Raw genomic sequence first — 26,499 nt, 5'->3', positions numbered from 1 at the left:
AGGCAGGATGGTGGATGGATGGAAGGAAGGAAGGTGGGGATGGAGGGAGGGGGAAGGGAGGGAAAGGGGGGCCCTTTGGCTTGACCGTGTTTCCCAGACCTCGTCCACCCCTCGCAGTCCGGCAGCTGACTTGGACGGGACCCCTTTGGTGACTAGGGGGCTGATGACAGCTTGACTGACCCCTTGAGCCTCAGTTTCTCCCTCGGTCAGTGGGGCTGCAAGAGTTGCGACCTCAGAGGGTGTTTGCGGGTGTCAGAGGCAGGCTCTCGTGTGGACACCGGTGGGAGCCCGCCCACTGCAGGCGGTCAGGCTCGACAAGCAGGGGGGCACGGCTTGTGCTGCGGGCTGACTGGCACTTGCCCGGCGGATAAGACGGCGTTGGGCCAGGGAAGGAGCGAGGCAACGTGGGCAGAGACCGGGCCCAGACCGCGGGCACCTCCCCAGTCCCCTGTCTGAGCCTGTACGCCTCACCAAACCCCCCAACGCCCCTGTCACTTTCCCCGGCTGCCTCCCCAGGGTGTGGTGAGGAAGGAGAGGAGGAAGGGGTCGCTCTTTTTAAGAAGCGTTTCTGCGTTTGACTGCCCTGGTCTTAGTCGCAGCCCACCACGGCATCTACCATCTTCCTCCCGGCATACGACCTCTTAGTCGCCGCACACGGGATCTCGGTTCTCCAACCAGGATCCAACCCATCCGACCTGCAGTGGAGCGCAGAGGCTTACCCACTGGACCACAGGGAAGTCCCACGCTAGTGAAATGTGCAGGAGCGCCCACCATGCACCAGCCCTGGGGGAGGCAAAGGCTCTGCTTTCTCCTTTCTCCCTTCTCCCTCCCGGTGTGAAGCCGGGGCTCTCAGGACCTGTCCACCTCCAGGGCCCTTTTCCTCTGCTCGTGAGACACCCACTGCTCTTAGCGTGGAGAAGAGCGCCTTCCCAGGCCTCCGTGATCTGCGGCGCACCCTGGGCTTGGCCTGCACTGCCGCCGGGGGTCCCAATGGCCATCACCTTGGCCTGGACGACTCCCCTCCTTCCCCGTCCCTACCGCATCCTCCGTCCTCCAGCCAGAAAACTCTCCTTACACCCAGGGGTCGCCCTTCCGACCTCAGCGCCGCTCCTTTCCACCCTTCGGGTCCCTGCGTGGCTTGGCGGGGAGGGGTGGGGCCGGCACCCAGCCTGGGACAGAGTCGGGCTCTGCTCCTCGCTGGCCGCACTACCTTGGGGGTAAACGCTTGGCCTCCACTTCTGTCTGTTTCCTAAGAGTGTTACTTAACGTTGTTTGCTCAGCGAGGATCCTGCCCCACCCGCCCCCGTGGGAAGCAGGTCCTGCACAACCCCTTCCCCACCGCATAGGCGCTGAGCGGTGTCTGAAAGAATCCCGGTCCTTCTGCACACCTCCCGCGGCCAGGACCGCTGGGCACCCACTGTGTGCCAGGGCCTGATTCCCCCGCGCCTCCTAGCGCCGCCGCCCCCGGCACCCGCGGGGCGGGGGAGGGGCGCGGCGGGCTGGGTCCCCGCGCGCGCCCGTGCGTCCCCGCGCGCGCCCGCGCCGTGCCCGCGCACAGCGGGCGCCGCGGCCGCGCGCGCGCCGCCGCCGCCCCGCCCCCGCTCCAGGAAGTGCGGGGGCCCCGGCGCCGGCCGCCGCGATGCATTCTGGGCCAGCAGCAGCACCAGAGCCAAGATGGCGGCCAGCAGGAGGCTGATGAAGGTAAAGGCCGTTCTCCGGCGCCGGCGGCGGGCGGCCGGGCGAGCGGCGGCGGCGGCCGGGCCTCCCGCGGCCGCCCGGGCCCCCCGGCGCGCCGCCCGCCGCCCCCCGCCCCGCGTGGGGCCGCCGCCGCGGGCCGCGAGCCGAGGGGGGCTAACGGGGCCGCTAGGCCTCGGCGCCGGGCGGGAGCGCCAGGCCGCGCCGCCCCGCCCGGCTCCGCCGGCCCTCCCTCCGCGCGGCGGCCCCCGGGCTGAGGCGGCGGCGCCCGGGGCGCCCGAGCGGCGGGCCCGGGGGCCGCGGCGCGCCGGGCGCGGCGCGGGGGGCGAAAGTTAGGCCGGGTCTGCCCGCGCCGCCCGGCCCTCGGCCCCCGCGCCCGCGGCCCTCGGCCCCGGCGCCCCCGGCCCTGCTGGAGCCAGGTGCGGCGTCTTGGGGGCGGGGATGGCGGTGGGAGTCGGACCCGGCCAAAGTTTACAAAAATAACCCGCGACTCTGTCTCGCCGGCCGCCCGGGTGCGGAACCACCGGCCGTGCCCCACCGGGCGGGCCTAGGCCTCTCTGGAGCGCGCCTGCCGGCCGTTTCCCCCCGCCCTCCCTGGAGCCCGAGCTCGCCTCGGGGAGCCCTGCCGGTGGAGGTGCTGCCTCCACCGGGCCGGAAACGAGCAGGGCCCGGGAGCCGGCTTCCTGAGCGACCGTGGAGGGCTGGGGCTCCTCCCGGTCAGAGCCGTGCTGCGGAGAGCCGGACGCGCGGAGCTTGGCTGTCCCAGCCCCCCGCCCCGGGCCCTGGCTCCTCGGGAGCGTTTCCTTCCTTTTGTCCACTAAGGGCTAGAGACGACGTTGAACTTGCCAAGACTCGATTGGAAGCGGGCTTAAAAGGACGGTCAGCGGATCCAGCCTTGTTTTCCCTTCTCTTGTCCGCGACCCAGCCGTCCGCACAGTCTTCCGGATGGGAGGACCGATACTGGGTTATTTCCCTGCACTACTCCCCCCAAAGGCTAGCGCTCCTTGACGCCTTTCGGATGTTAATTTTCTGGAAAGGCGTCTTGACGTTGGTGCCTGCATCTCTGCTCTTACTGGGATGACTTTGAATCACGGCCTCACTTCTCACGATGCCCCTCTGAGTTCTCACCTTCTCTGACTTGCCCTCTGGGCCACCGAAGTTCTTTTTCTTCCTAAAGCACATAGTTAATCCTTTCACTCCAACCCCTTCCAATCCTGACCCCTGTGATTTTATTGTCCTGGGAAGTTAATCCTGGCTTCCCCCCATGCCAGGCCCTGAGGCTTCTGGAAAAGCAGTCCCTTCGGCCACACCCCCTGCTTCTTGATTCCCCACCACTCTTTTTTTTTTTTTTTTTTTTAAATGGGAGTATCCTCTTGCCAGTGCAAGAGGCTCAGGTTCCATCCCTGGGTTGGGAAGATCCCCTGGAGGGTGAAATGGTGACCCACTCCAGTACTCTTGCCTGGAAAATTCCGTGGACAGAGGAGCCCTGGTAGGCGCCAGTCCATGGGGTCACAGAGAGTCGGACATGACTGGCACACGTGGGTGATTAACAGTGTTGTGATAGTTTCAGGTGGATTCCCTGATGCATACATGTGTGTCTTTCCTTCCCCAGACTCCCTCCCGTGCAGGCTGCCAGGTCACATGGCGCAGAGTCCCCTGTGCTCCACAGTAGGACCTTGGTTTCCCCGCCACTCTTGCGCCTCATCACCATGGCTGCCTGTCTGCTTAGCTTTGACTTTGCGCTGCTCTCTGCTTCACTTGTGGCTCAGAGGTTAAAGCGTCTGCCTCCAATGCAGGAGACCTGGGTTCCATCCCTGGGTCGGGAAGATCCCCTGGAGAAGGAAATGGCAACCCACTCCAGTATTCTTGCCTGGAGAATCCCATGGACGGAGGAGCCTGGTAGGCTGCAGTCCAAGGGGTCGCAAAGAGTCGGACACGACTGATCGACTTCACTGTCTGCTTCACTTTCACGCTTGTGTGTAACCCTCCCGTTATTCCCAGTTTTTAGGTGAGAGAATGGGATGCAGGGAGTCTCTGGCTTGCTCTCGTGTCCTAGCTGGGGAAGGAGTGAGCTGTGATCTGCCCAGTCTGACTCCACAGCCCCCGGCCCTTAGGCGTCCTCTCCCTGAGAAAGGCAGCCTTCCCCTTGCCTGGCCTCCCTTCCAGGGAAGTCCTGGGTTCAACCCTGAGGCCTCACCACCATCCCCTCTCAGAAGGAGTAGTTTCCTTGTCTGTGTGACCACAGCACTTTTTGTGGATTTCTCTCTGAGTGCTTGTCACAGGCAGAGTTGTGTTAGACTTGCCTTTCCTGCTGAGTTCTGAGTTCCTCAAGGGCAGGGATCTTGACCTAATTCATCCTCGTATCCCTTAGTCTAGGCTAGCTGACCCAGTTTGGGGCTCCCAGGGGTCTGAGAGGGGAGTTAGACGGTTTTCCAGTAATGTTTGCATTGTAAGATAGAGCTTAGGAAAGAGGAAATACGTAACGTTTCCACAGTCCTTCCTGAACGCTAGGTCATTTACGGACGTTTTTCCTTATTTTTTCAGTAACTCGTAAAGTTAGCGTGTCGTCGTCGTCATTTTAGTAGTGAGGTAGTTGTGAAGCTTAGCTGGCTGTCCAGGGAGAGAAGCTGCGTCTCCCTGGCTCCGAATCCCAGGTTCCGTGCCCCTCCCCGCAGTCTCCCTTCTTACTCCACGGAGTGCAGAGAAGCACGCTGGGTTCTTGACTAGTGGCTGGAGGTGCTTTCAGTTCAGTAGCAGGTGCTCCTTGCAAGATGCTAATCGTTGACTCTGAGTCAGTGTTTCAGCCTGGTTGAAAAAAAAAAAAAGTACCGAATCAGGTCAATCAATACACAGCTTGGATAATGAAAGGGATTTCCGGTGGTGAAAAGTAAACAGGTGTTGAATAGTCAAATGGATTATGCTTTAAGAGCCTCAGGTTTCCTCAGAGACCATTTTCTGAGACGCTTGGAGTCAGAGGTTTCTTTGTCACAGCGGACTGTCTGCAAATAGTGTAAAATGCATCATTAAAAGTAGAGTGACTTGCGTATGTCAGGCCAAGAAGTTATTTTAGGCAAAGCGAGCATGATCAAGGCTTTAGTTTAGAAAGCAGTTGCCGAAAGGATTGGCCCTTTTTTCAGGACCCTTTTTAAGAATTACACTGTCAATAAAACATTAAACACTTTTTAATCTGCAAGCAGCTGATTCCTTATTGATGGCAGCTGCCAGATTGTAACCACTGCTTCAGTCAGGAGGGGAAATGGCTACAAAAGTGAAACCTGGAGGTGTGGCTGAGGGGAGCTGGTGGCAGTCTGCCTTTTCAGCCTCTCAAGCGCAGCACACGTCTGCCCCACGGGCCCTCCAGCTGGGTGTCTTCCCAGAAGGGCTTTTCCCAGTGGGGGAAATGTGTAGATTTGAAAGAGGGGCGGCCCCGCTAGTAACTGTCGTGATGAGGGGTTCCGCCCGTAATCACGTGGGAGCGGGTGGGGGTCGCGGACAGTGCGGGCCCTGGAACAGTGCTGAGCAGTGAACTTGGGCGCTCTTCCCCGAGCTTGCTGCGTTCGGGGTGGGGGGAGTGTGCGAGGGGCATTTTCCCGAAGGTGTCGTGCCAGTCTCGTGTTCCGAACCCCTGGGTTGCAGGACTCGAGGGAAGAGCGGCGTTTTCTGCCCTGGATTTGTGCCTGGCAGTGAGCCGGGGCGGTTGCAGCCGGCCTTCATGATCCTCTCTGTGGACGTTCCTCCACTGAGAGGCCGGGACGGGCCCGCAGGGAGAGAGGGTGCGCATCACTGCGGCCCTGGGGCCTTTTCCTGGGGGGCACACGAGAACAAAGACCCCTGTCTCGAGGCGCGCGTACCTCTAGGGTGCTAAATTAAGAGGCTTGGTTTCCGTTCCGTTATGCCAGGCCACTGGGGAGTGTGCTCACTCTGGGATCACTAAGCGTTCAAGAGGCGCTTCTCTCGTCTTTGACACAGCAGCAACTTGGGAATTGAAGCTTGGAGAACCCCGACGCCATCCTCGCGGGCCTGGACTCTGTCTGTCGTCCCCCACCCTGCTCCTCCCCCGCCTCGAGAGGGTGGTCTCCATGCAGTGGCTTGTGGGCCACCTCCTGCCTGCCCTGCTCTGCACCCCCGCGCCCTGGCCCGCCCACCCTTAGTTAATGGGCGCTTGTCTGCCCCGGTGCCAAGGGAGGACCTGAGGCCCCCACCTTGCCCCTTCCCCCCGCGAGGAGCCCCTTGCCAGCTGCTGCTGAAGCGGGGTTTTGTGTCCCTTCCCTGCCGGGCTTCTCCGCGGCCTGCCGCTGTGCCCCACGAGCGAGCGGCCCCGGCCGTGGCGGACGCCTGCTCGGGGTCGCTCAGTGGGTCCTTTGTGTCCCTCCCCCGCCGCCTTGGTCCCACGCCATCTGTGAGTGGCAACACACGGAGAGACGCACTCGCCGCTCCCCGGAGCTGCACCCGCTCCTGGCTTGTTCCTCCCAGGCTGGGCTCCGCAGCCCACCGTCCCTGCCGCCCGACTTGGACTCCCGGGGCCCGTGAGCTCACGGCCAGCGCAGCTGGTCTCTGCACCGGGGTGACTCCTGGTCCTCAGAGGCTGAGCTCCGCGGGGTAGGGGGGGTCCCCCTCTAGGCTGTGCCCTCTGGAGCTGGAGGAGGGGGATGGCCCAGCCTAGAGCAGAGATCCCGGATGCCTGCCTGCTGAGGGTTGGGGAGCAGGGCGGGACCCCTCTGGCGGCAGGAGGCTCGAGCTTGCTCTGGCCCTGGCTCCAAGCAGGGCGCTGGCCGCTGGCGGTGCAGCCGCTGGCGGTTAGGAGCGTCTGTCCTTCAGAGCAAACGGAGGAGCCCGGGCTCATGCCGCTGACCTTGCACGGCCCCCTCCCTAGGCGTGAGGGACGACCTGTGCAGGGCACTGGCCGGGGTGACCCTTGGTCGGAGCCCCCCACCCCCTGCCTCCGCTGGCTGGGCTGCTGGTGGAGCCAGCTCCTATCACAGCCCTGCGAGGGTGGGCCTCAGGAAGGGTGGCAGAGATGACGTGCCTTTCAGCTGAGGGCCTGCCAGCCCCGGTGCCACGCCCAGAAGCGGGCGCTTGTTGGCGAGCGCTTCGTCTGCTCGTGTGTCCTGCCTGGCCTGGTCCTCCTAGGGCTCCGGTGAGCCCCACCCTCGGCCCCAAGAGGGGAGATATGGGGCTCGTTCAGGGCCGAGCTGCTGAGCGGAGGATGCTGCAGGGCGGCCCCGAGTTTGGTTCTGGAGCGTGTCCCGGGCCGCCGCGTCTCAGCTCAGAGAGCCCAGGCAAGTTGCTGGACCGCTCTGGGCACTGGCAACGTCACCTGTGTGAAGATACAGTGAGTTACTGAACAGCGAGGTCTCAGAGGTGCGCCCGGCGCGTTCTCACGTGGGTGTCAGCGTGGGCACGAAGACCATGGCCTGGGGGGGCGGTGTGTGGAGGGGGGTGCTGCCCCTGGGGCCGTGGGTCGGGGCCCAGAAGACAGGCCGACCCCCTTCCCGCACACCCGCCCTCCCGTCTCTTGGAGTCACCTGTCCGTTAGGGCTGGGTTAGTGAGAGGTTTCCTGAGACGGTCGTGCGATCGTCTCTGTTTGAAGATGTTTCCTGTTTGCAGCGGGCTTACGCAGCTCTCGGTTCAGAACGGGCCTCTCGGACTCACCTGCGTGTTCTCTCTTCCTGCCCTGGGTGTGAGGGTCAGTGAGGCCGCTGAGCTGGGTGGGCGGTCCTGGCAAGGACCCTGAGCTTCTGGTCTCCCCAGTCCTGGCCACCATCTCCAGCCTCCAGAGCTGCAGGGCCCCAGCAGGTGGGAGGCCAAGGCCTGGCCAGCACCCACGGGCCAGTGCTCATGGGCGGAGCTAGTCGAGCCCCCCTGCCCTGCGGGTTTCCCGCTGCCCGTGCTGTGCCCTGGGCTCCTGAGGACGGGTGGGACAGAGGGGAGGCTTCATCTGGGTCGGGGGCGGTAGGGCATGCGTTGAACCGCTCTCGGCCTGTGTCTGGTTGGAGGCCTCCGTGCTCCCTCGTCTTGCCAGGCCTTGCCGCTGCTTCTCACTCCTGGCAAGGGACTGAGACGCTATGGGACAGCCCTGCCCAGTGGGTGCGTGCGGCCGGAGCTGGCACTCGCGCGGGCAGCCCGGGCGCGTGGGGGCACCCACACTCTCTTGGGCTGGCGTCCGACGGCCCCTGAGCCGGTCCTGAGACAGCTGGTAGGTGTCTGCACACCCCACCCGGCCGTGGCAGTTGTGGGGAAGCTCCGCGTAGGAGAGCGCCTTCCAGGTGACCCGCCGTGCGCTTCACAGCCTGTCCCGTCCTGGGGCGCCAGGCCTGCCGCCGCGCAGGTGAGACAGACGCGAGTCCTGGGGCCGCCTGAGCCTCCCCAGCGCCCCCGCCCCATCCCGTCTGCTCCCTGCTCAGCGCGTGGTGGTCCAGCGCTGGACCCGGTTCAGCTCTCCGTCTGCCTCCGGCTCGTCCGTGTCCTGCCTGAGCTCCAGGGTGCTGATTTCTCCAGAGGGTTGGCGGAACCAGCTCCCAGAGTCCGGACCAGTGCTGAGTGTGGTGTTTGTGGCGGTAACTGAGTGTGCCGTAGCTGGCACGGTGCCATCCGCTCACCGGGGCGTGGTCCTGCCCCCTCGGCGAGCAGTTCCTGAAATCAGAGGCTCCCGTTCTGGGGCTCTGAGGCCCTTGCACTGGCTTCCCAGTGCGCTGAGTTACGTTAGGGTCTCAGTGGGGTGTCATTGCCTCCAGTCGCGTGCGAGCTGGGAAAGTGCCTTTCTGTCAGAGTCGGTCCCCCCCGACGCCGTCCAGCAGAGGTGGGGAGCCCTCCCGGATGATGGCCGTCCCGCGCGTTGCTGGCTGGTGTGGACAGGCCTGCTGTGCCTTTCCCTCGAACGTCAGGCTCTGCCTGCCGGTTTCCTTTGGCCTGGACAGCAGGGGCCTCGGAATGTTGCTGGCACAGCCGTCCCTTGACGGGCGCCCTGCCGCACAGGGACGGCTCAGGCCCCTTGTGTCCCTGCTTTTGTTGTCTTGGAACTCGAGTCTCTTGTGAATCCTGGAAGGTGCTTTTCCAGGGCTGCCAGCCCCCCGCGATCCTGACGGGGGCAGGGGGACCCCCGTCACCCTCACCCACAGCTCTGTGATGGGCCATCCGCAGGCCGGCGACTGGCGCAGGCTCTCATCCCGGCCTTGTCCTGCGTGAGGTCTGTCTGTGGCTTGGCCTCCCCAGCCGCCTGCCCCCCTGCCTCCACAGGGTCGAGAGGCTCCGGACGCTGCTCTTCTCGGGGGGCAGGGGTGGGTGGACGTGAGCCCCCCCGCGCAGAGGTGCGCATCCTGCCTGGCGTCCCACCTTCTCTGCCCTCGTTGGGGTGCCCGGGAGGGGAGTGCAACGTGCTGTGGGCAGGGCCCCCTTCCTGTGTCGTCTTTGGAATTGGATCGGGTCACTCGGGAAAGCTCCGCGTGACAACCGTAAACGCCTGCATTTCTCATTTAAGGCTCCTGGGGTCTGGGTGAAGGCTCACCAGAACTCTCGACACCAACACGTGTTGTGTCCATGTTCTGTTACATGGAACAGTGTGTGTGTGCTGGTGTCTGGACACGCTTGGAACTTGCGAGGCATGGGGGCACGGTTGAGAGGGGAGTGGAACAGCCCCCACAGGGCCCTGCCATCTCCAGACACGACGGGGCAGGCGCTGCTCGGGCAGCGTGTGGAAGCGGCCGCCCGCCGAGTCACGACGCTGTCCGTGTACAGCAGTATTGGGGGGTGGCTGGGGGCTGGCGTGCACCCTCCACGGGCGGGCTCAGGGCCTGGCGTGCTGCGTGCTGCCCGCCGGGCGAGGCCTCTGCTCAGGGAGCTCGCTTCCAGCGCTGGAAGGGCCTGTGGTGGTCTGGGCCTTGGGCCCTTCCCTGTGGGAAGCCGGGGTGGTCCCCTGGCAGGGCGTCCCGTGTGAGGACGATCAGGGAGGCGGTGAGCCGTGTGCCTGGCCGGGCGTGTCGCACACCTCTCGGCGGGGGCGGGGGGCTGGGGCAGAGGTGGTCAGCACAGAGACTCCGCCGGGCAGCGGTCCCCTTGGGGCCCCGTGGGGCGCAGTGCTCTGCCCTCCTGCCGGGGAAGCCCCTGCCCCTGGGCTGGCGTCCCCAGCTCCTCCGGGGGCCTCTCAGCAGCTGGCCGTGGCCGCTCCGCTCCCAGCAGGGCCGAAGCAGAGCTTGGTGGGCGCAGCCATCAGCCCCATGCCCCTGCGCTCTGCTCGCCCCCAGCTCTCCTTCGCGGGGCCCTGCTCCTGCGCCGTGGGCGGCCCCGGCTGGGAGCTGCCTTGGCCTCTTGCCTGTCACTCACTCCCCGTTCCCTGCCCTCAGTGACGGGGCGCGACCGCTCTGGGGGATGCAGGCCTTGAGGCAACCCCGTCTCTCCTCTGGCGCCTTGAGCTGGCCTCGGCTGGTCCTGGGTGGAGTTGTGACTGGCCTTCCGGGACAGACACTTCTCGTCTGCGCTGCGGTCTTGTGCAATTCTGGGCTTTTTGCGAGCGCGGCGGCGCGAGCGTGTCTGTGGGTCTCAGCAGCAGGGGCCGGGCCTCTGGTGGGCAGGGCACGGCCGCCGCCCTGTTGAGAAAGCCCCGGGCTGGCTGCGTTCCCTGGAGGTGACGGGGCGGGCCTGGCCTGCTGGCTGGTCTTTCTCCTTATCTCTCACTTCTGCCTGGTGCCCACTTCTCGTTGGTTAGAATGATGCAAAGGCGCGTGCCTCCGTCTTTGCTGAGCCTGACGTGACAGCGAGGTGGCTGGGGTTCACCCAGAGGTGCGCTCCGCTTTCCCGAGGCCGGCCCTGCGGGCACGGCCTGTCGCCTCCCCCTGGGCCAGGGCGGGGGTGCCCGTCCCGCGCCCGTGTCTCGCTGCCCGCGCTGGGCGCCGGCGGCCTGCCTGTCCTGCTCCTCGCGCAGGGGGCTAGTTCACGGCCGTGCGGCGCTGGAGTCCCACGCGCGCCTGCTTGTGTTTATCTCCCGCACCTCACGTGGTCAGCGTGTGGATTTCTGAAGCCGTGAAGCACACGTGCAGATCATTTAAAAATTTATCGAGTCCATCCTCTGTTGCCGTTTCTCTCCATTGTCTTCTGGTTTTTTGGCCATGTGGCTAGTGGGATCTTCGCTCTCTGAGCAGGGATCGAACCTAGGCCCTTGGCGGTGAAAGTGCAGCGTCTTAACAACTCAGCAGCCAGGGAAGTCCCTCGTTTGGTTTAAAATTTTTGTTCCGCTTGCTAGGATGCACCCTTAAGGGACGTGGCGTCTCCTGTTCCTCAGTGAGGCTCTAACTCAAGTGTCTTGAGCAGGAGCAGAAGCTGAGCGCACAGAAAGGGCTCCCCGGCCCTGCTCCCCCTCGGGTCATGAGTCTGGAGCTTCGTGTGGAGAGCGGGGTGCTGGGGAGAGTCCCTTCCCCCCTGAGGCTGCCCAGGCCCTGGGCCCCAGGGAGCCTTTCCTGTGAATCGAGGACCAGCTGGCAGGTCATGTGGTCCCTCGGGGTCCCCGCTGCAGCTTCTGTGTGTTCACATGACACGCCGTCCTGGTCATCCTGACTGCACCGGGCACCCCTCCTGCCCCCCGCCACTGGCCGAGACCCCTGACACTGGCTTCTTCCCCTGTCCTGCCACGGATCCCCAGGGCACCCTGTGCCCCAGCCGTTCAGTGGGCATGTGGATGCTGAGGAGCGGTGCTGGCTCGGTGGGGCTTCCAGGGCCATGGGCCCCACGGAGGAGGCAGGCCTGGCTGCAGGCTTCCAGAGAAGGCTGCTCTGTGGTGGACGTGAGCCGGGTCGGGGCTGGCGGGACGCGGGTGGGCGGTGGCCGCCTCGGGCAGTAACGCCTGTCGGTTGCCCTAGCCATCGAGAAGTGGCAGGGGCCGTCAGGCCAGCGCCCCGGGGAGAACCAGGTGCCAGCTGGCTCTCAGCCAGAGACGGGACAGGACCCTGCGGTTGCTGGGATGGGGCGTGTCTGCATGACCACAGCCCCTCCCTGCCCTTGCGGGCTCGGGGAGCTGCTCGCGCCGCGCCTGGGCCCTGGCGCCCCAGCTGCGTGCCCTGTGCAGAGAAGCCGCAGCCCCGCCGAGGGTGGCAGCGCCCCGGGCTCGTCGGCGCCTCGTCCCGCCCCTCACCTGAGCACGCGGGCAGCGTAGTCTGGGTCTGTGCCTGCCCTGTCCCCCGCTGCTCGGGGGCAGACCGCAGGGAGGGGGTGCCCCCCGGGCTGGGCTTCACCGAGGTGGGGCGTCTTGGGCTGGGGCGTGGGTCGGGGCTGCTACTCCGGGGTGTCTCCCAGCCCAGGGTGGTCCAGGCGGGCTCTGCAACGCCTCAAGGTGGCGTTGGTGCTCAGTCTGGTCTGAGGAAGTCAGGAGGGGCTAACCCGCAGTGCCTTCCCCCGTTTGACATCCCTCTGTGCTTTGTCAACCAACAGGAGCTTGAAGAAATCCGCAAGTGCGGGATGAAGAACTTCCGTAACATCCAGGTCGACGAGGCTAATCTGCTGACGTGGCAAGGGCTCATTGTCCCCGTGAGTACTGGCGCCTCCCCTCCAGCAGCCCCGGGCGGGGTGGGCGCAGGGCTGGCGGGCGCCTCCCAGGCCCGGAAAGGCCGTGTGTCCAGACCACACACCCAGTGCGGCGGCCTCCTCTCGGGGGCCCCGGCGGGTCCGTCCTGTCCTCTCGGTGCTCCCGTCCGGCTCTGGGCCTCTGTGCGCCCGTGTCGCGGCCTCCTCCCCGGCCGCCCCCACCCTGCGCCTCCTGCTGCCTCTGCCCCTGCCTTGCGTCCCTCCTGGTGTCCCGGGCCCCTGCCCCGGCTCTGCCCAGCGCCCAGCTCCTGGTCGCCTGGCCGTCTCTGCACCTCGTGGTCTCTGCACCGTGGCGTCCTGCGGCCTCCTTGCCCTCGGGGTTCAGCGGCCCCTCTTTCTGCAGCCTTTCCTAACGCCCCCTGCAGAGGCGCGTCCCGCGAGGACTCGGGCGGGGACCCTGGCTGCCCGCAGCGCCCGCCGGAGGCATCCGGCCGCAGCCCCGAGGCCCTCAGTCCTGTCCAGCCTCTCGCCTTCCTCTCAGGCTGTTTTGTGTCTCGGGGGCCCTGCTTCTGTTCCCCAGTAGCTCAGCAGTGAAAAGTACCTGCCTGGCAGTGCAGGAGACGCGGGTGCGATCCCTGGGTCGGGAAGATCCCCTGGGGAAGGGAATGCCAGCCCACTCCAGTATTCTTGCCTGGGAAATTCCACGGACAGAGGAGCCTGGCGGGCTGCAGTCCATGGGGTCACGAGAGCCGGACACGGCTGAGCCACTGAGCAGGCATGTGCCGGCCCTGCCTCTTCCAGCCTCGGGTCCCGGGCTCTTGCTGGACGTGGGGGTCGAGTCTCGGCCTCTGTTCAGCCTCCGTGCTGGAGATGGCCTTGCTGGGACGTGGTGTGCCTTCCGTGTCCCCAGTGGGCTCTGACCTGGGACCCTCGGACCAGTGCCCCCAGCCTTCCTGTTCTTCCTGCCCCCACCCCCACCTCCTGCGCCTGAAATCTCTCCTTGCGGGCAGAGGGGCCGCTCTGCCAGAGCTGAGCAGGGAGCTCGCTGCCCAGAGACGCCGCCCCCTTGACCCTGGCTGCAGGCCATGCCTCTGTAAAGGTGCCTGGAGCTCACACAGCACTCGGGATGTGGCGTGTATCTCTGTGGTCATCTGGAAGCCAAGGAGAGAGACGCTGGGTGGCGCTGACAGCGGTAGACTGGCATCCGCCAGCCTGCCTGCACCCAGCCCCGCCCGCCCCGGGGCCCCGTCGGGCACCAGGTATAAGGTGGCCGCCGCCGCCCGGGTCGTGGGGTTTGCCTTCTGCTGATAGGGTCAGGCATCGGCTAAGGTGTGGGCCTTGTAAAAAGTGCCGGCGGTGGACGGGGAGGATTTGAGTGGCCAGGCTGGGCCTTCTGCCCCAGGAGCTCGGCGGCAGCTCCGAGCGTCAGTGCTGGTCCAGCAGGCATCCCCAGGGCCGTGCTGGCAGAGCCGGGCGGTGGGGGTTGACCCCTCGTTGAGTGACTGGTGGGGTGGCTGGTGGGATCCTGGTGGTCTGGCCTTCCCCCCTGGAGCAGCTGCACCCAGACACCGAGGCACGGCCGGCCGCTGCCTTGCTGCTCACCCTGGGCTCCTCTGTCCATGGGTGTCCTGGGCTAGGATACTGGAGCGGGTCGCCGTTGCCTTCTCCAGGAATCTTCCCAACCCAAGGATCGAACCCTCGTCTGCTCCTTGGCAGGCAAGCTCCTGACCGCCGAGCCAGCAGGGCAGCTGTGGGGCGGGAGCTTAGTCGCTCTGCGGCAGGTGGGTCTCCCTGCACCAGGGACGGAGCCCACGTCTCCTGCACTGGCGGGCAGGATCTTAACCACTAGACCACCAGGGAAGTGCTTAAAGTTTCTCTTTTAAGAAATCAGTAAATTTTGCTTCATCAGTTTTTTTATTGTGGTAAAATTTATGTAGCATGGTTTGTCAGCTTAGTCTTTTTGTAACTGTGCAATTCAGTGACCTTAGTTACAGTCAGGCTGTTGCGCAGCCATCATTGCTGTGTTTCCAGAGCGCACACTGAAATAAACTCTGCAGCCGTGAGCTGGTAGCGCTGCGCTCTTCACCCCCAGCCCTGGTGCTCTCCAACGTGCTTTCTGTGTCTGTGAATTTGATAGTTGACATGAATGAGTTGTGGAAACTTTTGCTTTTTTACCTGGCTTATCTCACTTGGCAGAATGTTTTGAAGACTCACCTGCTCTCTGCAAGAACATCACTCTCAGGATGAATGAGCTTCTGCCGCGCGCGCACCGAGCCTCGTGTGTGTCCGTCCATCCGCTGGTGGCAGGGGGCCTGTTTGCCTCTTTGTCCGTTGTGGTCATGCTGCTCTGAGCGCTGGTGTGCAGGTGTCTGCTTGAGTCCTGGTCTTCAGGGCTTTGGGGAAATATGTGGAGTGGCTGGATCACGTGGTGGCTCTGGGTTTAACTCTTTGAGGAGCTGCCACACGATTTCCACGGTGGCTGCACGATCTCACAGCCCCACCACCAGAGCCCAGGGTTTCCAGTGCTTCCCCATCCTGTCCTTACCCAGTTATCCCCCGCTTAGACACAGCTCAGCTCAGCTCAGCCGCTCAGGCGTGTCCGACTCTGCGACCCCGTGAATCCCAGCACGCCAGGCCTCCCTGTCCATCACCATCTCCTGGAGTTCACTCAGACTCACGTCCACCGAGTCAGTGATGCCATCCAGCCATCTCATTCTCGGTCGTCCCCTTCTCCTGCCCCCAATCCCTCCCAGCATCAGAGTCTTCCAGTGAGTCAACTCTTCGCATGAGGTGGCCAAAGTATTGGAGTTTCAGCTTCAGCATCATTCCTTCCAACGAAATCCCAGGGCTGATCTCCTTTAGAATGGACTGGTTGGATCTCCTTGCAGTCCAAGGGACTCTCAAGAGTCTCCTCCAACACCACAGTTCAAAAGCATCAGTTCTTCGGCGCTCAGCCTTCTTCACAGTCCAACTCTCACATCCATTCATGACCACAGGAAAAACCATAGCCTTGACTAGACGGACCTTTGTTGGCAAGGTAATGTCTCTGCTTTTGAATATACTATCTAGGTTGGTCATAAATTTTCTTCCAAGGAGTAAGCGTCTTTTAATTTCATGGCTGCAGTCACCATCTGCAGTGATTTTGGAGCCCCCCAAAATAAAGTCTGACACTGTTTCCACTGTTTCCCCATCTATTTCCCATGAAGTGATGGGACCGGATGCCATGATCTTCGTTTTCTGAATGTTGAGCTTGAAGCCAACTTTTTCACTCTCCTCTTTCACTTTCATCAAGAGGCTTTTTAGTTCCTCTTCACTTTCTGCCGTAAGGGTGGTGTCATCTGCATATCTGAGGTTATTGATATTTCTCCCGGCAGTCTTGATTTCAGCTTGTGCTTCTTCCAGTCCAGCATTTCTCATGATGTACTCTGCATAGAAGTTAAATAAGCAGGGTGACAGTATACAGCCTTGACATACTCCTTTTCCTGTTTGGAACCAGTCTGTTGTTCCATGTCCAGTTCTGTTTCTTCCTGACCTGCATACAGATTTCTCAAGAGGCAGGTCAGGTGGTCTGGTATTCCCATCTCTTTCAGAATTTTCCACAGTTTATTGTGATCCACACAGTCAAAGGCTTTGGCATAGTCAATAAAGCAGAGATAGATGTTTTTCTGAAACTCTCTTGCTTTTTCCATGATCCAGCGGATGTTGGCAATTTGATCTCTGGTTCCTCTCCCTTTCTAAAACCAGCTTGAACATCAGGAAGTTCATAGTTCATGTATTGCTGAAGCCTGGCTAGGAGAATTTTGAGCATTACTTTACTAGCATGTGAGATGAGTGCAATTGTGCGGTAGTTTGAGCATTTTTTGGCATTGCCTTTCTTTGGGATTGGAATGAAAACTGACCTTTTCCCCCCCTTATACACAGTGACCCCCCTCCCTTGTCCACAGTTATCTGCCCCACCCCACCCCCATTTTTTTTTATCTTACCACCATTCTAGTAGGAGTCAGCTAGCATCTCATGGATGGAGAAGGTGATGGCACCCCACTCCAGTGCTCTTGCCTGGCAAATCCCATGGACGGGGGAGCCTGGTAGCCTGCAGACCATGGGGTCGCTAGGAGTCGGACATGACTGAGCGACTTCACTTTCACTTTTCACTTTCTTGCATTGGAGAAGGAAATGGCAACCTGCTCCAGTGTTCTTGCCTGGAGAATCCCAGGGACGGGGAGCCTGGTGGGCTGCCGTCTCAGAGTCGGACACGACTGAAGCAACTCGGAGGCAGCAGCAGCGTCTCAGGGCAGTTCTGTTGCGACCATTCTAGACATCAGCTAGCACCCCGCAGCCGCACCCGAGGACCGTGCATCAGCACACCACGGTCACCTGAAGGGCACCGTACGCGTGCGTCCCGCTCAGCTTCACGTCCTGTGCACGTGCACAGCGTGCCGGCCGTGGGAGCGTCGCACAGAGCAGTCTCACTGCCCCGGCCCTTCTCCCGCACCCCCGGCTCCGGGCTGCCGCTGGCGCCCTGCTCTGAGCCGTCCCCCTCGTCCGCCCGCTGTGACCAGTTGGACTTGCACAGCAGCTCCTCAGGTTGTCGTCTCTCACTGAGTGATGTGCGGTTGAGATCTGTGCGTGTATTTGGATAGTCCGTTTCTTTTTAGTACCAAATAATATTCCGTTGTGTGAATGCACACAGTTTGTTTATCCGTTCACCCCTGAAGGACATTCTGATTGCTTCCAGAGTGTGGCAGTTCTGAATAAAGCTGCTGCACGTTTTGAGTTGGGCCCTTGGTCTCCTTGTCCTCCAGCTGTAGCAGTTCTTCCTGGTAAACCCTCATCAGGCTTGCAGTTTGCAGACACTCCCTGCCATGCAGTTGGTCGTGTTCTCTGCCTCTCGGTCGTGCCCTTCGGTGCACAAAGCGCCTGACGTTCGTGGAGGCCGCTGCTTCTGTCTTTCTTCGCTGCCTGTGTCATACTCAAGAAGCTGTTGCCAAACCCAGGGTCACGCAGGTCTGGCTTTTGTTCTCTTCTGAGAGTCCGTACAGTCTTAACTCTTGAACTTAGGTCATTGGTCCTTTTTGTTTTTAAATGGTGTAGGGATAAAGGTCCAACTTCATCCTTTCTGTATGTGGATATCTAGTTTTTTTTAGGACTATTTGTCGAAACGACTGCTCTTTCCCACTGAATGATCTTGGCATCCTTGTCAAAAATTAATAGACCTAGATCACCAATAAGGACCTACGATATAGTACAGGGAGCCAGTCAGTCCTGTGTGATAACCTAGATGGGGAAAGGATCGTGGGAAAAGCTGGTATACGTGCCCGTGCCACTGACTCACTTTACTGTGCAGCAGAAACTGACACAGGCTGTGGAGGAACTGAACCCAGCAGAAGCAGGAAAGCGATGGTGCGCGCTCACGAGGCTCACTTCTGGACTCGGCTCTGTCGGTTGGGCCGTCTGTCCTTACGCCAGGACGACACTGTTTCGGTTACTGTAGCTTTGTAGTGAGGTTTTGAAATCTGGAGGTGTGAGTTCTCCAGTGTTATCTTTCTGAGGATGGTTTTGGTGGGTGAAGGCTCCTGAGTGCCGGGGCAGGACCCTGTGGGGCCTTGCCAACAGGGCCCCCTCCGTGACTGCTCTCGTCTTCCCTGAAGCCCCAGCTGTGCGTGTCTGAGGCACGCTGCCTGAGTTGCTTTTCAGATCCTAAAACCCCCAGTGGAAGGCATGAGCTACTCGGTGGCCGTGAGCAGGCAGCCTCCAGGCCTGCTGGCGCCTAAGGATCGGGCCTTAACCCTTGGAACCGCACCGTCACCTCACCTTCACCAGCAGAGGACCCTGCCCGAGCCGGTCGCGTAGCCTGGGCCCCCCGGGTTTGCCAGTGCGCTCTCCTGCGCTGTGAGCCGGTGCTGCCCTGACGGCCTGCGTGGCTCCTGTGTGTCCCTTCCGTGACCCCGTGTCAGCAGACTGCCGGCACGCAGACCAGGTTTGGTTCAGTAACGCACCTCGAGGTCCTGTTTGAATTTCAGGAAGGGTTCTTCCAATTGGGGACAAAAAAAGGAATTGAGGTTTTGCGAGGGATCGTAGTGGATTTTCAGATCGCTTCACTGTTCTTATTTATTATTATGGATGGCAATAGTGCCATCACCTGCAGTGAGTCTTGTAGTCTGTGAACCCAGGACGTTTTTCCATTTAATTAGGTTTTCTTTCAGCAGTGCTTCGTAATCTCCAGTGTACAAGCTTCACACCTCTGTGTGTTTCAGCTCAGGATGTAAAAACGAAACCATAGGCTGGGCCACACAAAACCCCAGAGTTCAGATTCCTCACAGCTCCAGAGGCCAGACGTCCCGGGGAAGGGCTGCCAGGTGTGGTGTCCTCACGTTTCCTTGTCTCAGCGCTTGGCGGGAGAGCAAGGGTGCGCGCGCGCGCTCTCTCTTTTTTTTCCCTTTTGACCACGTCGCCTGCAGGACCAGGGATTGAACCCGCGCCCTCAGCAGTGAAAGCACTGGGTCCCAACCTCTGGACCTCCAGGGAAGGCCCAGGAGCTCTCTCCGTTTAGGACACGGATGTTGTCAGCCCAGGACTCCACTCCGTGACGCGGTTGAACCTTAGTCACCTCTTCACTCCGGGCACGCTGTGGGTGAGGGCGTCCGCGGGGCCGGGGGCACCAGCATTGAGTTGCAGCCTCCTTGCTCGAGCATGCCTTGGCGTCTTCATCTCCCAGTGGCAAGCATGAATGGGACTGTCTGCTATTTCCCTTTTGGGTTCCCTGTCGATTGCTGTTCATGGGCAGAAATGCGTGTTGCTTTCGTTTCTGACAGTCTGTGTGTGAGCCATCTCCAGTGTTTTCAGTGTGTGCAGTCAGGCCGGGTCCGGACCAAGGCAGCTCCATTTCTCCCTCTCCAGTGGGGATGCTCTATTTCCTTTTCTCGCCTGAGTGCCCTGGCCAGAGCTGCCAAATACTGAACTGTGGCGGTCTCCAACCTTTTTGGCGCCGGGGTTGGTGGAAGACAGGTTTTCGTGGGTGGGGGTGGTTCGGGGACAATTGAAGCACTTCACGTTTATTAGGGTCTGATCTGAGGGGACGCGGAGCTCAGGCGGTGACGCAGGCGTTGGCAAGTGGCTGAGTCTTCTCCGTGGAGACAGCGTACACAGCCATCAACGGGGCAGTCTGCGTTCTTGCTTTGCACAGAGGCTGACTCCCAGCTGGTATTCTGTGCTCACACTGCACCTCCGTTCAGGGGAGTCCTGTTTCAAGTACACAGTGGTCACTGGGCTGGTGGCCACCGTATTGGACGGAACGTGTGTGGACCAGTCAGGATGCGGCCCTAGCTCGCGGTGGGGGAGCCACGTGGACGGAAGCAAAGCGGGGCTGGTGGCGGCATGGGGTCGCCGCCCGCGACTGGGCCGCCCGCCACGCAGCTCTCCCGGGCTGGCGTCCACTCTGTGGCTGGCAGGGGGCCGGCGCCTCGGCCGATGGTGGTTCCGCAGGGAGCCCTGTCTGCCCCCGCGCTGCCTGTGCCTGGCCCGGGTGTGCCGCGTGTGGGCTGGCGGGCCTCCGGCTCTGCAGCGTGTGCGGGCGGGCTGTCTGTGCAGCGTGGTCTCTTTCTCTCGTTCACGAGATGCCAGCAGCCACCTCTGTCCGTGGGATGACCTCGGGCACTTCCCAGGCTCTCCAGGAGCGACAGCCCTGCCCTCCGCGGGAGCCCTGCTCCTGAGTCAGCCTGCTTCGTCTCCCGCGGTTTCACCGAGAGGCAGAGGCCACGCGTCTCGCCCGTTTACCGTGTGCGGGTCAGTGGCCTGCGGTGCGCCTCCTCCGCCGCAGGGCAGATCGGGCTTCGCTGCCTCAGGAGCGTCCCGCTGGCACCGCCCAGCCCCGGGCACCGCGCCGCCTGTGCTCTCTCCTGCTGCTGTGCGCTCGTGCTTTCTCTGCCACGCGGCCGCTCGTGTCTGGCTCCTCCCTGCTGGGGCCTGTGTCCAGACCCCACCGCACGTGCCGCGTGGCCCTGCTGTGACGGCCGCGCCAGCGCCCGCTCGCCCGTCGCCCGCCCAAGAGGCACTTGCTTGTCGCCGCTGTCTGGCCGTCGCGGGTGAGGTCACGGTGAGCGCGCGTGGGGTTTCCTGGGGGCGTGTGCTTCGTTTCTCCAGGCTGCTGGCCTGGGGTGGGGCTGCAGGGCCCTGTGCTGCCGGTGTCTGCTGCTCTGATGGGTGCAGGCTGCTTTCACAGGGGCCGTTCCGTCGACACCCCCACAGCTGCACGTAAGCGTTCCGTTCTCTCCGCCTGCTGACTACGGCTTGCTGTTGTCTGTCTCGTTCACAGCCCTCCTAGTAGGTGTGAAGTGGTGTCTCGTTGTGGGTTTTGGTTTGGTTTTGTGTATTTTCTGGCCTTGCCACACAGAACGTGGGCTCCCAGCTCCCCGAGCGGGGGTCGCGCCGCCTGCGTTGGGTGCCCAGTGGCAGCGCCGGGCCCGGGAGGCCCTCTTGCTGCGGTTTCCGTGGGCTTTTTCCTGAGGGAACGAGGAGCCTCTCTCCCTGCGCCTGTTGGCCGCCTCTGCGTCTGTTTTGGCGAGTTACCTGTCCATGTGCCGCACCCACTTTAACCTGGGCTCTTACGCGCCTGCAGTCTCGTTTTTGAGAGCCGTGTGGTCAGCCTGTCTCTCTCGGGACGAGCAGCCGTTTCGTTCCCACGTGCTGACGGCGCGCGGGGCTCCTCCTGCGAGCCGCCGTGGGGCCCTCGGGCGCCCGCCCGCTTCGCCCCCGCACGCTGTGGCTGGCGGCTGGCGGCTGGCGCTCTTTTCTCTTCTGTGGAACAGACTCCAGCCTGGTTCTGGAGTCCTTGTGTTCCAGGTACGTTAAACCAGTGTTTGACGGAGGACATTCTTGGCCACGTTCAAAAGAATAACATGAACACTGGTGTTGAGAAATGGATAGGTTAGCTGTCCCATTAGCAAATGCGAGGCTGGTTCTGGGGACGCCTTGGGTCCCTGCGCTCAGATATCACCCAGACTAACAGAGAACGCTTCTCCTGCCTTGAGAACACGGCTGGTGACCTTGACCCCGACCTCACGGGAGAGCGGTGCTGGTCCCGGAGCAGCAGTGCCTGCCGGCCAGCAGTGGGAGCTGGGCGCCACGGCAGGGTGAGGGGTGATGCCAGTGGAATAGCGTGCGCATGCAGGAAGTCTGAGCCCGCCCTCCCCACGCTCTCTCCCAAAGACATGCGTTTCCCTGCGTTAGTAGCTCTGGAGGCTGGGTCCTAGAGAGCAGTTGTGACCCTCCGTTTGAGCGTGCCCAGGCTTGCGGTCCCTCGACCACGAGCGTGCTGACTGGTGTGCGTCCAGACGGTGGAGTGATTGTTGCTGTTCACTCGCTGAGTCGTGTCCGACTCTGCAACTCCATGGACTGCAGCACGCCAGGCTTCTCTCCTCTGCTGCCCCCCGGTTTGCTCAAATCCACGTCCGTTGAGCCAGTGATGCCATCCAACCATCTCATCCTCTGTCGTCCCCTTCTCCTCTTGCCTTCAATCTTTTCCAGCATCAGGGTCTTTTTGAATGAGTCAGCTCTTCGCATCAGGTGGCCAAAGCATTGGAGTTTCAGCTTAAGCATCAGTCCTTCCAGTGAATATTCAGGGTTGATTTCCTTTAGGATGGACTGGTTGGATCTCCTTGCAGTCCAAGGCACTCTCAAGAGTCTCCTTCTGAGTATCTCTTGAGTTCCTATTATTGCATTCCAATCCCCCATGATGAAAAGGACATCTTTTTTTGGTGTTGGTTCTAAAAGGTCTTGTAGGTCTTGATAGAACTGTTTAATTTCCGTTTCTTCAGCCTCAGGGGTTGGGGCATAGACTTGGATTACTGTGATAATGAATGGTGTGCCTTAGAAACAAGCCAAGATCATTCTGTCATTTTTGAGATTGCACCCAAGTACTGTGTTTCGGACTGATGTTGACTAGGAGGGCTATTCCATTTCTTCTATGGGATTCTTACCCACAGTAGTAGTGGATATAATGGTCATCTGAATTAAATTTGCCCATCCCATCCACTTGAGTTCACTGATTCCTGAGATGTTAACATTCAGTCTTGCCATCTCCTGCTTTACCCCATCCAGCTTACCTTGGTTCACGGACGTGACATCCCACGTTCTTACGCAGTATTTGTTCTTGACGGCATCAGAGTGCACCGTCACCGCCAGACACGTCCACAGCTGCGTGCCGTTCCCGCTTTGGCCCCGCACTTCCTTCTTTCTGGAGCTGTTAGTCACTGGCCTCCGCAGAAGCATATTGGACACCTTCCAACCTGGGGAGCACATCTTCCAGTGCCTTATCTTCTTGCCTTTTCACACTGTCCGTGGTGTTCTCCAGACAGGAACACTGGAGCGGGTTGCCATCCCCTCCTCCTTCTGTGGACCACCTTTCATCAGAACTCTTCACTGTGACCCGTCTGTCCCCTGTGGCCCTGCGTGGCATGGCTCAGCGTCATTGAGTTACTCGAGCCCTTTCGCCGCGACAGGGCTGTGATCCATGAAGGGGAATGGAATAAAACTGAGCACCAAAAAGAAGTGCTCTGGCAAGCCGTGGAAGAACCTTAAACGCACATTACTGAAAGGAGCCAGTCTGAAAAGGCTCCATGCCGTGTGGTTCCAGGCAGAGGGCCCAAGGCTGCCTATAGCACCCAGCGCCGTGACAGGCCGTCCGCAGGGTGTGGGCTGTGGGTGAGGGTGTGTCAGCCACTCACTCGTAACGTGGGGGTGTTGGTACTTGGGGAGGCTGTGTGTGTGTGTGGAAGAATTCTGTATCTTCCTCTCAGTTTCGCGGTAAAGCTACAGCTACTGAAAAAAATAAAGTATTTTTTAAAAAATGTAGAGAGGCCAGGGTGTCCATCTCAGGCACCCTGCTCTAAGAATACTAATTATCATTTCCCTGGTGGTGATGAAGCCTCAGTTGACGTAACCTCTTGAATCAGATGAAGTGTTTCCAAGGTGAAACCCTTGGAGCCATCCTGTCTCAGCGGCTGGCTCACGCTGGTCTCCTTCCTCTGCAGGACAACCCCCCCTATGATAAGGGGGCCTTCAGGATCGAAATCAACTTCCCAGCAGAGTACCCCTTCAAACCGCCGAAGATCACGTTCAAAACGAAGATCTACCACCCCAACATCGACGAGAAGGGGCAGGTGTGCCTGCCGGTGATCAGTGCCGAGAACTGGAAGCCAGCAACCAAGACCGACCAAGGTAAGGCGTCCGCCCCTTGGCCACCAGGGCCTGCTGACGCCGGGGGCTCGGAGCTCAGAGAGGCCTGCAGCGCCGACCCCACGTCCCCGGAGGCTGCTGCCTCCTGCCGTCCCCCGGCGTGACCTGCCTCCACTCAGCGCCAGCCCGCAGGTCACACGTGGGCTCAGGCTGGGAGGCGGAAGGGAGGGTGCGGGGGGCTCGTGGCCTGAAGAGAGGGCGTAGCCGGAGGCGCAGGGCAGGCCGCAGACACTGGGGCTCGAGGGGCGTGGTGGGAGGGCCTGGCCTGGCTTGAGGTGTGTGCCCACGTGGAAGCGCTCGCTGCCCTCAGCAGGCCCGAGCTCTGTGTGCCTCGGGGCCGGTGCCCACACATGCCCAAGTTTCTGGGAAGGCACTTGTTCGGGATTGTGGCCACCCCCCTTTTGTCCCCTGCGAGTGACGGCTCTCTATTTGAGTCCGTGTTTAGCTTCCTTCTGTCTCATCAGTCGGTGCTGGGTCTGCACTGCTGCGTGCGGGCTTCCTCCAGTGCGGTGGCCTCTTCTCTGCAGAGCTCGGCCCTGGAGCGTGCGCCCCGCAGCTGAGGCGCGCGGGCTTCGTGGCCCCATGGCCCGTGGGGTCTTCTTGGGCCAGCGATCGCGCCTGTGCCCCCTGCATGGGTGGGCAGGCTCCCGCCTGCTGGGCTACAGGGGGCCGGGCTCCCGCCCGCTGGGGCGCGGGGGTCCCTGGTGTTTGTTCTTCATTCTGTACTTTTGTTTTACAGTCCTCACCTCGTAATTTTGGTGGCTCTTAAGAGTGACTGCCTGAGCCACTTATGCGGTCTCAGATTAGAGAGAGTGGATGAGTCTGGAAGTTGGCAGGCTGCAGGCGCGTGCATTTTTTCTGGTGACTGATCATTTTCCAGTGGGACCATTGGAAGATGGGCTTAGAAGGCTTTCCCAGAGCAGAGCTCGCTGGACGAGGTCCCTGCGAAAGGCTCCCACCAGGCGCCCACAGCTGAGCGGCAGGGCAGAGCCAAGGGAGGCATCCCCAGGGGACTCGGCACTCGGTCTGCGCACGCTGACCTCTGTACAGACGAGGTCCGTGTCCTCGTGGGAGGACGGGCCTGGCTTTTCCTGCACAGACTCAGCTCTTGGCGGACTCCGGCAGCTGCGTTTGCTCAGGTGGCCGGACCACAGAGAGCTTCCGGTCTCCTTCCTCACCTGGCACCCAGGGCCGGTGCCCTGCTGTGTGCCCTGCCCGGGACAGGCCGCTCTGGTCGGCCGTGGCAGACAGGGGCCTGTTTGTAGAGGAGGTCTTGGTGCTCTCGTCCAGGTTGTGGGTGTTTATTTCAGACAGCCGGGTAACTGAGGAGACGTTGCGTTCTTTTCTACTTGTTGCGTTAGGGTGTGAAGGAAACGCCGCTGTCCTCCACAGCGCTGCTCTCCGCGCTGCGGCAGGCGGGAGCGCTGCTCTGCGGTGGGAGGCAGGGCTTCTCCCCCGACGGTCCTGGCGTGGCCCTGCCCTCCTCCTCGCCGCCTCAGTAGTGTGTCCCCACGTCTCTGTCCCTGTGACTGCCCTGTTACGCAGTGTCTCTGAACCTCGTGGCTCAAGGCGACTGCACGTTATCACTCCCATGCTGTGGGCTGTCTGGGCTCAGCTGGCCACTTGCAGTCACTGTACCGCAGCGGTCCCAGCAGCCCTGTAGCAGAAAGCTGACGGCTGCAGGCGATGAGAGGCGGCGGAGGGAGGGTGCCTGGAAAGGAGATCCATTGTGGGGGGGTGCTGGGGGGCCAGGACGGGACCACTGAGAGGGCTGTGCTTGTGGGCGCGACGGAGGCCTTCGTGAGGAAGACAGTGGTCTGCATGGTTTTGTGAATATGCTGAAAGCAACTACGGTCTCCAGTTTTTAGAGAGTTCAGTTTTTGGCATGGTGAAAGTAAAGAAGCGTTAGAAATAGAGCAAAGACGGGAGAAAAACCCAGAAGCAAGGCAGGCCTGAGTCACACAGAAAGGTGGCAGGAGCTGGCAGCAGTGTCTCCAGATAAAGGGATAGAAGAGCAGGCTTCCTCCGCAGAGAGTCTGGCTCTGGCACGCGCCTGCAGCAGAGTGCGGGCTGCGCTGGGTGGTGAGGGAGACTGATCCCGTCGGGCGCGGGGACAGGAGAGTCAGGTTCCCACGTTCAGTGTGTGGTTCCCCTGGGCCCCCGGTGAGGTCCTGTCAGGTATTGCCTACCGTCGAGGGAGTGTTGTGGGGGCCACCCTGAGCCATGAGGGGCCTCCGCCTCTGGAGTGGACACCCAGTGCTGCTGGGGGCCGAAGCCTCCCGGCAGTCAGATCGGCAGTCAGAGGGCCCTTTCTCAGCCGCTCAGGAGCTCCTAGGGCTCTTCCGGGGGGGTGGGGGGGGGCGTACCATTCACAAGGGCAGGCCTGCCATGCATCCCGAACCAGGCACAGTGCCAGGCACACTGCCCTGGAGCGGCTTCCCCGTGTGAGAGCGGGTAGTGGGGGTGGCTGGGACTGGGCTCCCCAGGATGTCCGACAGGAAGGCTTCCTGGAGGAGGAGAGGAGGCTGGGCAGCGCGCTCAGCCCTGCCATGGCGCTGGCCGCTCTCCTCGGGCGGTCTCTCCTCAGCGTGGGGGAGCGCTGGGTGAAGTGCTGGTGGCTGAGTGCCTCTGCTCGGCCTGGGAGGCGCTCTGGTGCCGGGTGGGAGCCCCTAACGCGCGGTGCCCTGTCCTTCTCTTGGCAGTCATCCAGTCCCTCATAGCGCTGGTGAATGACCCCCAGCCGGAGCACCCGCTCCGCGCTGACCTAGCTGAAGAATACTCTAAGGACCGTAAAAAATTCTGTAAGAACGCTGAAGAATTTACAAAGAAATATGGGGAAAAGCGGCCTGTGGACTAAAATCTGCCGCGATGGATTCCAGCGAGTGTGAGCAGAGGCCCCGAGCAGTGCATTGAGACACCCCGCAAAGCAGGACTCTGTGGAAAATTGACACGTGCCACCGCCTGGCGTCTGCTTGTGGCAGTTACTAACTTTCTACAGTTTTCTTAATCAGAAGTGGTCTAGGTAACCTGTAAAGAAAGGATTAAAAATTTAAGATGTTCTA

The 26,499-nt window shown here is 61.6% G+C and overlaps 1 protein-coding gene across 1 annotated transcript; it reads left to right on the top strand.

Moving 5' to 3' along the window:
* The first annotated feature begins 1,650 nt into the window (after nucleotides 1-1,650).
* On the top strand, nucleotides 1,651-26,499 carry UBE2L3 (ubiquitin conjugating enzyme E2 L3). The gene is made up of 4 exons (XM_052655000.1): nucleotides 1,651-1,701; nucleotides 12,113-12,208; nucleotides 23,233-23,419; nucleotides 26,140-26,499. Exons 1-4 carry the CDS (start codon nucleotides 1,675-1,677, stop codon nucleotides 26,292-26,294), a joined length of 465 nt encoding a protein of 154 aa, XP_052510960.1. The 5' UTR covers nucleotides 1,651-1,674; the 3' UTR covers nucleotides 26,295-26,499.

This window comes from Budorcas taxicolor, chromosome 17 (assembly GCF_023091745.1).
Source record: "Budorcas taxicolor isolate Tak-1 chromosome 17, Takin1.1, whole genome shotgun sequence".
Taxonomy (NCBI): Eukaryota; Metazoa; Chordata; class Mammalia; order Artiodactyla; family Bovidae; genus Budorcas; species Budorcas taxicolor.
This window is presented reverse-complemented; position numbering and strand designations above follow the sequence as displayed.